The 11,480-nt window shown below is 43.9% G+C and overlaps 1 protein-coding gene across 1 annotated transcript in view; it reads left to right on the top strand.

Moving 5' to 3' along the window:
• Positions 1 to 6,370, top strand: part of LOC311318498 (uncharacterized protein) — a gene marked incomplete at both ends in the record, with an annotated part of 57,691 nt that extends 51,321 nt beyond the window's left edge. Inside the window, 11 exons of the mRNA XM_084449848.1 lie at positions 2,232 to 2,300; positions 2,438 to 2,482; positions 2,866 to 2,919; positions 3,001 to 3,066; positions 3,202 to 3,228; positions 3,425 to 3,493; positions 4,317 to 4,379; positions 4,656 to 4,682; positions 4,973 to 5,026; positions 5,212 to 5,298; positions 6,305 to 6,370. Of these exons, the coding sequence (XP_084305974.1) occupies positions 2,232 to 2,300; positions 2,438 to 2,482; positions 2,866 to 2,919; positions 3,001 to 3,066; positions 3,202 to 3,228; positions 3,425 to 3,493; positions 4,317 to 4,379; positions 4,656 to 4,682; positions 4,973 to 5,026; positions 5,212 to 5,298; positions 6,305 to 6,370 (627 nt within the window). The remainder of the gene's footprint in view (positions 1 to 2,231; positions 2,301 to 2,437; positions 2,483 to 2,865; positions 2,920 to 3,000; positions 3,067 to 3,201; positions 3,229 to 3,424; positions 3,494 to 4,316; positions 4,380 to 4,655; positions 4,683 to 4,972; positions 5,027 to 5,211; positions 5,299 to 6,304) is intronic.
• Positions 6,371 to 11,480: the final 5,110 nt, after the last annotated feature.

The following is an 11,480-nucleotide window of genomic DNA, read 5'->3' on the forward strand; positions in this document are numbered from 1 at the left end:
AATTATTACCAACACTGTAACAGAGCCAAACAGCAGTGTGTTCAACTCTGCTACAGCAAGACACTGTTTTCACAGAGGATCTCAATCACTTATCCCTCTCAACGTATCATGCAGTATAGCAATATTTAAATGGTTAAACTCTTACACATCTGACTTATTGCAGCTGATGATAACATCTACAGAGGGGGAAAAATATCACAGACCCCAGACCAGCTGCAGCCACCTGTAGCCTTACGAAAACGGCAGCTAAATGTCAGCAGTCAAAAATGCTTGTACAAACATAAGAGATGATTTGGGAGATCAAAAAATAAATAAATCTCTGCCCATTTCTTACATGGGTGTAGTCAGGTCGCATGTTTTGACAGCTACAATGTTCTGCCTTATTGAAGCTGGTGACCCTGATTCATGCTTCTTCGCTCGACAAATGTCGCTCGACAAAAAGAAAAGTGTCACTCGACGAAGCCTAAATTGGTCTTTCTGATTGGGACTCCCGGTCCAAACAGCAGTGCTCTGGGAATGTCAACACAGACAGACGGTTCTCAGAACCCACAGAACCCACAGAACCGCACATGGAACAGGTTCTATGAATGGGAGGCAGGCTGAATCATTATCGGCAGCGATAGATAGGAACGAAATAGACATTTACAGTATATGAAAAAGTTTGAGATGAACAGGGACTTTAACAGCGACCACACATTTCGATGTGACACCTCAATTGCGCCAACATCAATCACCTCACAGACTGAGGTGCGTGTGTGAAACGTTTTAGGTTGAACTTGCATCTGACTAGAATATCCACCCCACGGTTACAGTCACATAATACGTGTATACTGTATATCCCAGGCCTAAGTAGCCTGGCCGACATTTATCTTTGTTGAATTTTCAAAATGCAATCATTTGAGTGGAACTTTCTCCCGGATTTGAAACTGTTATTTGCCAGCCAGTAATGTCCAGCTGAAGTAAGGCTGATCAACGACAGTATTGATCAGATGTGCCTGTGGTCTGTCTCAGGGTGGACATGGACAGCAGGGCGTGTCTGGACCAGAGGGGCGTCCAGGGATGAAGGTGAGGACGGGGAGACGCACACGTGGCTGTAGAATGTGAGAAGAGAGAAGGAAAGGAGAGGACGGCAGCGTTCCTCAGGCCTGAACTACTCAAATGTGATAGAAGGTGCTCTGCAGGACTCAGTCTGGGGCAGTATCCAATGAATAAAACACAAGATGGTCCCAGCCATCTTGGTGACAGCCAGGGCGTGCTGGGACTAAAGAAACGTCCCTGGAGTCAGACCCAGCCCAGCCACATCAAAACGCAAGAGCAAGAACACATTTCATTTGTTGACGGGGGGAGGGGGGGCGGGGGGGTGCGCTAGTGATTCTCCAGAACCTACAGATGGCCAGCCCACCCCTGCTGATAGCTCTTCAAGGTTAAAAAGCCTTTACTGTATTTAAGCGGCTATGTCATTATAAAAACCACCAACATGTTTTGGCCCGGCGGTCTTCTGATACCATGACGATTTTATAATGACATAGCCGCTTAAAAACAATAAAGGCTTTTTAACCTTGAAGAGCTGCCTGGGACCATCTTTAGTTTTGTTGATTGTAGAATGTAACCTTGTACATGTATGAACCCTACGGCTGGTCCTGTCTCTGCCCAGGGGGACAAAGGGGAGGTGGGAGACGTGGGTCCTCGGGGGGTCATGGTGAGTCTCTCTCTGCCTCGGACATGAGGTTCTATGAAGCCCACAGGTCAGAGATGTAATGATAACCGGTATAATGATCAACCACGGTAAATTTCCATACATTACCTTTACATTTATCGTGATAAAATGATCACTAAAACCGTGTTTGATTTCCGCGTCTTGAAAAACTCGCTTGTAAATACTGTCCAGCATCAACCAAAGTTAGCAACAGTTTCCCAGACACATTATTTTAATGTTTACACAAAACAAAAAGTGCAGTGTTGCTAATTTATTTGTGGTTTTCAATATAAAACCCGGAGAAATGATTTCAGTGTGTGTATCAGTAGTTTTTGAAAATGTTCAGCACATTTTATAATACCACGATAATACTGATAACCGTGATCATTTCGCTCACTATAATCGTGATATGACATTTTCATACCGTTACATCTCTACATGTAGGTCAGACGGCTTGACTTTACTTTGGAGATACAGTAGGGATTCACGCTAGAGCTTTCATTGTTGTTTTCTCTCCCTCCCCCCCTCCCTGCAGGGTTTTCCAGGGGAGAAGGGTGTCCCAGGCTCCTCTGATGTCACTGCCCTCAGCCACACCTCTGCCCAGGTAAAACACTCATCCATGGTACTCATCCACTGACTTGGGTGAACTCAGATTAGGCCTCTTCTACCCAACTGTGTTCCGTCGGGTGTTTTTGGTAACGATATGGTGTCCCCTCCCATGGTCCTCTCCTGTGTCCTCAGGGCCCGTCCGGGCCACCAGGTCCCCCGGGAGAACCAGGGTCAAAGGTCAGAGCCGTCCCGAAGACAATGACATATGACAGTATCATCGTAGAGCAACTAGAGAACAGACATTGGTTTCTGAGACCTGCTCTCTCTCTCTCCCACTGCCACTTAGCTGAGTTGATGGCAGCACTAGCACGTCGGTGGTTCATAGGCCGAGCTGGCAGATCCACACACATCAATACTGTCTTATGTTTTGGTTTGCGTCAACAGGGAGATGCTGGCCTACCTGGAGTGGACGGGGAAAAGGTAGCTACAGAACATTTACAACAAGTTGGATATTTACACGTAGCAGGGCTCTTTCGTGTCCTATGTTCTCTGCCGTATTCCTAGGGGCCTACGGGGCCCCCAGCTGCTCTCTGTGACCTTTTTGTACGTGATGATTTCAGGGGGCCGCTGGACAGAAAGGAGAGAGAGGGGACTTCCGGTTTGAGGAGAATCTGGTGAGGAGATGTTTACACACCTGAATGAAAGCTAGTCATTCTGTTTGTACAGTAGTTGTCTGACCACTGCCCTCCCCCCAGGCCCAGCTGATCTCCGTACCAGGCCCTCCAGGGCCCCCTGGACCTCCCGGGCCCCAGGGGTACATGGTGGGTAACAGAACTCTCCCCGTCTAAATACCCTGACCCATGGTCTACTGTGCCTCTCACAACCCCCACACCACATCGGCATTCTTTGTTGTCAGCGCTCACGAAGAACTGATGGTTTCTATCTGTGTTTTCCAGGGACATCATGGAATGCCTGGGCCCAAGGTACGAGGTGGCCTGGTCCCTGTTAGGGACTCTAACCCCGATTAAGTCTTGTTCTGGATTCTGCTCAAATGTATTTCAGCTTAACTGAAGATGCTGAAATACTATGTTGGACTGGGATGTTTGCTTCCTCTAGTCTAGACTAAATGTACGCACTAAGCGTCTGCTAATCGGCTAACATGTAGATGTTGTGTTCTAGGGTGAACCGGGCGACGTGTTTAGAGGAGAAAAGGGCGATACGGGTGACAAAGGATTCCCGGGGTTAAGGGTGAATATCGCTCTATCCCTTCTTCTAACTCGCTCTGTCCATCTGTTCTAGAGGGACAGACTGAGGGCAGCTGTGTGTGTTGGCTGGCTATTCGTTATGCTATTCTGCATCATACACTGTTCTCCCCAGCGGGGCCCTATTGAAGAAGTTCTGGTACTTCTGGTAAAGTCACAGAAAGAGAGATGACTGTGCAGTTTTAAAGGATAAGGACACTGAATCTCATGTTTAGCCCTATTCCTGGCTTCCCATTTCGAAACAACAGTAACTTGTAAACAGTACTAATTTCACCAAACATACAACAGCCATCCCTTCACGTTGTAAACCTCTGCGAAATTCGGATTCGGATGAATTTTGTGGAGGTTTACAGCGTGAAGGGATGGCTGTTGTATGTTTGGTGAAATTAGTACTGTTTACAAGTTACTGTTGTTTCGAAATGCAGAGGCGAAAGGACCTATGGTGTTTACAGGACGACTTCAGAGCTTGGAAGCATAAACCATGTAATTCCTGAACTTGAATCCACGTATATCATACTTTTTAGAGTTTTTCGAGTGTGCCCATAGCTAGCAACGAGCCAGGGTGCGCGCACCGACGTTATTGACACAGAACTCTGTACTGCACAAAACAGAAATATTTGAACCTGTACTAGTCAGATGCATGCCAGGGAAGCCAGGAACAGGGATAAACAAGAGATTCAGTGTTCTTATCCTTTAACCCTATAGAACAGTGAAAGCGCACAGAGCCTTGCTTGTCTGATCCTCCAGAATGTAGGGTGTATATCTACCAGTACCCCATGTGCCTAATCACACACCACCCCCCCACACAGGGTGATCAGGGACCTTCTGGTTCAACAGGATTGGTTGGTCTCCCTGGCACCAAAGGTGGAAAGGTCAGAAGTGCTTTTATACATTCCCCATCCATCGAAACCTCATTCGATTGTGTGTGTTTCTGGACACCACACAATCACGCGCTGAACACAGTTGTGAGATTTGAACTTACTGACATTTGGAACAGTTGTTTATGGTGTTGATTTGTTACTTATGGAAAATATCTTTGTATCATACAGCATGTCTGCAGCTCTAAATAGTGAAACTTGTGACAAGCTATCTTCAATACTGTACATGAGACTTGTGTAAACGTGGATTCTTTGTCCTGTCCTCATTAGGGAGAACAAGGATTGCCAGGGTTAGATGTAAGTACTCCAGTTTTAAATACATGGACTGACTCCTCAAATAATTTCAATCCTTGAAGCCTTGAATTTTATTGTGAACTCTAGAGTCCAACATTGAACTTCTCAGTAATGCAACCTATTTCTATGCTACCCCCTTTCTTTCTTTCTTTCTTTCTTTCTTTCTTTCTTTCTTTCTTTCTTTCTTTCTTTCTTTCTTTCTTTCTTTCTTTCTTTCTTTCTTTCTTTCTTTCTTTCTTTCTTTCTTTCTTTCTTTCTCTCTCTCTCTCTTTCTCTCTCTCTCTCACTGAAAGGGCTTCCCTGGTCTGATGGGAGGTAAAGGGGATCGGGGGGAGAGAGGAGAGAAGGTAGGGTTCACAGGTCGCATTATGACAACGTTACTACATTCCCTATTCATGTTACAATCATGACACACTGTGAAGTCTATGTTTATATACCCTTCACTGTACATGGGTGATGCCCTGTTGCTCGTTCAGTAACCATTCAGTGCCAGTAGATGACCTTTGTGTGACCCCCTCCTAATGTCCCCCAGGGTGACCGGGGTGGGGGGGGTAAGAGGGGTCTGAAGGGACAGAAAGGCGAGCAGGGATCCCCTGGATTAGACCAGCCCTGCCCAGTGGTATGTGACATCACTTCCTCTTTCCTTATCACCTCACTTCACTACTTCCACCACACTATTTCTTTTCATGAAGGGAAATCACTTTCAATGGAGCGGTGAAATCCAGAGATGTATATAAGCCATTGAAAATGTTTTTGTGGTGAAACAATGTGAAGAAAGAAGAGAGGTCTGCACGCTGTTTCAGAAGCCCAGGCTGCACCTGAAGGCCACGCTGGCTGAAAAGTTGTGCTTTATTAAATCACTCGTTGGCTGAAACGTTGTGCTTTTTTAAATCACTTGTTGGCTGAAACGTGCTTTATTAAATCACTCGTTGGCTGAAACGTGCTTTATTAAATCACTTGTTGGCTGAAACGTTGTGCTTTATTAAATCACTTGTTGGCTGAAACGTTGTGCTTTATTAAATCACTCGCTGGCTGAAACGTTGTGCTTTATTAAATCACTCGCTGGCTGAAACGTTGTGCTTTATTAAATCACTCGTTGGCTGAAACGTTGTGCTTTATTAAATCACTTCGGGAGATTTTGAAACAGTGTGCAGACCTCTCTTCTTTCTTCAGTTATATAAACTCAATATTTTGATATAAACCCGCCTTTAAAGCGGGGCCACCCTCTGGCACCCCTACCAATTGGTAGAGTATCTTTCTGCCCCAACCCCACGCTCCACCTCCACTCCCTGTTAACGTCTCACCCCTACGGGATAAGTGGCGCAATTTCACTAGAGAAGGTTTATTTGTGATGTTGCCAGTTAAAGTGGCACTGTGTTTGAAGTGAACATGTGTTTGTGTGTGTTTTGTATTTGTTTTATGCATGGAGTATTTCATATGCAGTTGTTGGTCACAGTATTGTGTTGAGGTCGTCACAGTTATAACTTGTTTTACAGGTCACATGTTGTTAAACGCCAACCCTACCCATTTTTCCATTTGCTTAATGGATATGGATTTCCATATTTGTATGTATGTGACTAGTTGGTAAAGTTGATCAGATAAACAGTTCCTGTTGGTTCCCACAGGGTCGAGATGGGCTGCCCATACCAGGATGCTGGCAGAAGGTTTGTCAAGCAAGAGTATTTCAATAAAGTTTGGTTTGTCTGACCTCTGACCTTGCTGCTTTTACATATAACCAAAGTGGTCAAACCAGAGTTATGTGGTTAACTGTGTTATTGGTTTCTTAAACACAAAGTGAACTTAGTTTCCACTGAAATTGAGTTTTCTGTATGCATACGCTTTACAATAAGGGTCACAATACCTTTAATTAATGCTTTGCTACAAGTAAGTAATGCTTAAGTGCCCACAATTGTTGTACTGTACCTATAGATGGCTAGTTAAACATGAGTAAAAGCTTAGTAAAGACATTTACTGTATTAACTCATTTTAAATAATAAATACCTTAGATAACATTAACAAAATTGATAAATGCTTAGTACAGACATTAACTGTTTACTAATATATTAACTTATATTATGTACTGTGCCTTATTTTAAAGAGTGAAATTAAGCAATTAATCCTTAAACTACAGATTTCCATATATTTCAATTAAATATTTTGCAAATGATGGCGCGTTGATATATGACATATTCTTAAATGTTTTATTTTGAAATATATTTTCCGTAGTGCAGTGGTTATCATCTTCGCCTCAAGATCCCTGGTTCAAAACTGGGCAGAAACAAACCCCCCCCCCCTGTCTGTGAAGGCCTAGCAGGTTTAGTTATTTTCTCTAGTGTTGAATTTGTCTATTTCATTTCAGTGTATGAATTGGGATGAAACTTCTGCAAGTGAATGAGAGTTGGTCACCATTTTGTCCACATCAGGGTCAGTGCAAGACAGTCAGCCATTTTAGTCTCTAGTATCTGGTTGGGTACGGTCATACCAAACTGGAGAACAGAAGATGCTGCACTTGCTTCAGTCTTCTTTAATCAGCATAATTAACATCTCAAGACATCACATATGGGGAGGCACAGCTAGTTCTCATCTTCAAAACATTTCTCAAGACATGGCAATGGCTGAGTATGTTGTAGCTCTGATATCATCCAAAAGTCAGAGAAAGGTAAATTATATTTCTCTCTAACATGTCCACTAACTGCTGGACAATGTCTGTCTCTGCTCTGTCTTTTTCAGTGATGATGACTACCCAGGGGAAGTGGAGTCTGTACATATCGATATATATATTTTTCAGCTGTTGTTTACTTCCTATTTAATATATTGATGTTTTTTCTTATTGGACATGTTTATGACTTTATTGCATTGGATTTATTAGATTGGATGATAAGAAGAAGGATATATAAATGATGGGACAGAGCAGCGAACTCTGTGACTCTATAGCATGGACCTGTGGACCTGTGTTGCTCTCTACATACAACATGGGGAGGTTTTGACACAAATCACACTGACGGACTGTCCAGAGCCTAGAGAGAATTATGGTGATTCAATCTCTATGGACCCAGCATTGGAGAGCCTAACAGGGCCTGGTTGCATGGACCAGCTGGATGAACAAGTTGACTGTCATGGCAAGGGGACACAGGCTCATACTGTCCCAGCTCTGGGATGAGGTTTGCCTTGAGAAGGCGCTGCTCTAGTCATCGCTGGTCTGGACGTAAAGGGATGGCATGACTCCAGTGGCCAGAGTGAATGATTCCTCCCATCAACAGTTTTTAAAAAATGGAAGAATACCTGGATTGTTGGAACTTTTCACACCGAAGGGCTTGGGAAAACATGACTTACTGTACAAGGCTACAAGCCTTTAAACATTAAGAGTAAAACCTTGTCGAATTCTCTCATAACTTGATTAAAGTTGATTAGGATATTTAGAATTGTGGCATCAATAAACATTTTCATTCCATCAAAAATGACTGTTCTACAGCAACATTTCTGTTCCTCACAGGCTGCAGAATAACAATAACAACTGGATTGAGTTTCCTTCATGCTTGCTTTGAGGTACCTTTGATGTATTTTATAGTATATTATGATTCAAATATTGTTCAATATATGTCAAAAATAAACGAAGTATACTGTATACAGTAGTCTATATGCGCAGGAATCCTTGGAATAGTATTCAATGTATTTCTTTATTATTTAATAACAATATATTTATATTTTCTTTAATTGAATTTATATAACCTTCAATTATATCTTTTTTCAGTGTTATGATAAGTTTCATACTATAAAGAAAATATAAAACGACACAAAGCACAATATATCCATACATATATTGGAATGTATTTTCTGCATTTTCTTGAGCATTGACTGTATATACAGCGTATTAACAATATGTAAAAGTTGAGAGCACATTGCGTTGAAATGGAATTGTGTATTACGTTACCTTCTTACTGATCACATAGTGTTTGAGTGTTCACACAGTTTCCGTAGTGTAGTGGTTATCACGTTCGCCTCACACGCGAAAGGTCCCCGGTTCGAAACCGGGCGGAAACAGTTTATTCTTCTTTCTGTAATATATGGACTGGCAAATTGGCAAAACTTACTTTTGAGCAATATTGAAATCTATTAACCCGATGTGAACTTTATTTCCATTTGTGTCAGGAAGAAGTGTCTTGTACACAAAAGAAAGTTCGATTGAGTAAGAAATCCTGTTGGAATATATATGTATGGCCAGTAGGGGTCGCAAATTCAAACAAATGCAAAATTACTGTGAGCAAAGGGAGACCTTCCCCATTAAAGCCAGTTATTACCTTCACAGCATTGCTGTAGTCCTTCAGTAGGCCTGTGAGACTCATCTGTACCTGCTTTAAATCACAATAAAAAGCAATATGTAAGGAAACACATTTGGACTAAAATGCCCATGCCAAAACATGCAATCTTATTTCACATTATTTCCATCCTATTCCCTTTCAATTGTGGTCTGTTAACTATTGAAGTGTTAATAATAAAAAACATAATGTCACTAATAATATGTGGGTATCAATTCTGGTGATATTGGATCTGTTCATGTTAGATTATTGACACACACACACACACTTCCTGTACCTTCCACAGCAGGGATCCTTTTGGGCACTTTTATTGGGTCGTGGTACTGCCTCTGACACTATTTTATGCTCTGATCGTCTTTAACACTGAACAATCCTCCCTGCCCACTGTGGAGTATGGGCTTATGGCTGACTCCGCCTCTTCTGTGGAGTACGGGCTTATGGCTGACTCCGCCTCTTCTGTGGAGTATGGGTTTATGTCTGACTCCGCCTCTTCTTCACCGCACTGTCAGAACTGCTCAAACTGGTCTACAGGCTGCTGCTTAGAGACTCACCCACAAAGTGTTTCACAAGGTGTTCGTCGCAACACTTATTTATATGTATACGTTAAAGGCCATAACATCACACAATACCTTGACACCAAACTTGAATTGTGGTTTGTAGGTATAGCCCACATATCCCCTGAGAAAGAAGGGCCCAACAGTTCTCGTAACCAGGGGAGCTGTAAGGGGGGAATTAGGACAATTCCAAGGGCCCTGCACTGACAGGGGCCCCCATAAACCACTACTACTACTACTACTACTACTACTACTACTACTACTACTACTATTACTACTACTACTACCACCACCACTACTACTACTACTACTACTACTAGTACTACCACTACTACTACTACTACTACTACTGCTGCTACTACTACTACTACTACTACTACCACTACTACTACTACTACTACTACTACTACTACTACTACTACTACCACTACTACTACTACTACTACTACTACTACTACCACTACTACTACTACTACTACCACCACTACTACTACTACCACCACCACCACCACCACCACCACCACTACTACTACTACTACTACTCAATCAATCAATCAAAGCTTTATTTATATAGCGCATTTCATACCCAGAGGCAACACAATGCGCTTTACAGAGAACAAGGGAGGTGGGCAGACATCCCACCCCTACATATTCCAGAGGGAAGCAAAACAGTAATCACCCGGGGGCCAGATAAGTGAGCTGTAAAAATTCTTCCCTGACCCCTCTCAACGAGGCGATCGAGCAAGCTCCTGGAGTATGTTTGTCTACCGGCTAAGAACATTTATAGAGCAATAAATAACATTAAATTACATTTTCAGAGTAAGAGAGGCTAATAACATCATAGGAGAGACATGGCAAACATTGGTGTATGTCTGTGTGTGCATAAATGTGCCTGGGCCCAGCAGATAGAGGCAGGGGTTTGGGTAGGGTGGGGGGTAGGAAAAGGATACGGACCCGGGTTAGGGTGAGGGGAAGGGGATCTGAGCCCAGGACTGGTGTATGTCAGTGTGTGTGTGAGTGTGCCTGGGTCCAGGTAGAGGCAGGGGTCTGGGGTAAGGTGGGGGTAGGAAGAGGATACGGACCCGGGGTAGGGTGAGGGGAAGGGGTACTGGACCCAGGCCTAAGGCAGGAAGTGGACTGTTGTATGTCTGTGTGCGTGTGTGTGTGTTAACTAATTTGCTACGACATCTGCAGCAGACACAGGGGTATCTATCGGACTCAGGGTGGTCTACTGGTGACAGTGGGGCATCCACTGGACCTGGTTAGAAGATAGGAGGGAGAGAGAGAGGCACTAGGGAGAGGAGAGGCAGAACAGGGTTAGTAGCACACAGAGCCATATATAGAGCAATACATTACGTCAAACTACATTTTCAGAGCAAGAAAGGCTAAGAGCATCATGGGAGAGGTGTGGCAAACACTAATGTGTGTGTGTGTGTGTGTGCGTGCCTGGGCCCCGATAGAGGCAGGGGTTGGGGTAGAGTGGGGGGTAGGAAGAGGATACGGACCCGGGTTAGGGTGAGGGGAAGGGGATCTGAGCCCAGGACTGGTGTATGTCAGTGTGTGTGTGAGTGTGCCTGGGTCCAGGTAGAGGCAGGGGTCTGGGGTAGGGTTGGGGTAGGAAGAGGATACGGACCCGGGTTAGGGTGAGGGGTAGGGGGTACTGGGCCCAGGCCTAAAGCCGGAAGTGGACTGTTGTATGTCTGTGTGTACGTGTGTGTGTGTTAACTAATTTGTTACGACATCTGTAGCAGACACAGGGGTATCTATCGGTCTCAGGGTGGTCTGCTGGTGACAGTGGGGCATCCACTGGACCTGGTTAGAAGATAGGAGGGAGAGAGAGAGGCACTAGGGAGAGGGGAGGCAGAGCAGGGTTAGTAGCACACAGAGCCATATATAGAGCAGTACATTACATCAAACTACATTTTTAGAGC

This window comes from Borostomias antarcticus (genome assembly GCF_949987555.1).
Source record: "Borostomias antarcticus genome assembly, chromosome: 15".
Lineage (NCBI taxonomy): Eukaryota > Metazoa > Chordata > Actinopteri > Stomiiformes > Stomiidae > Borostomias > Borostomias antarcticus.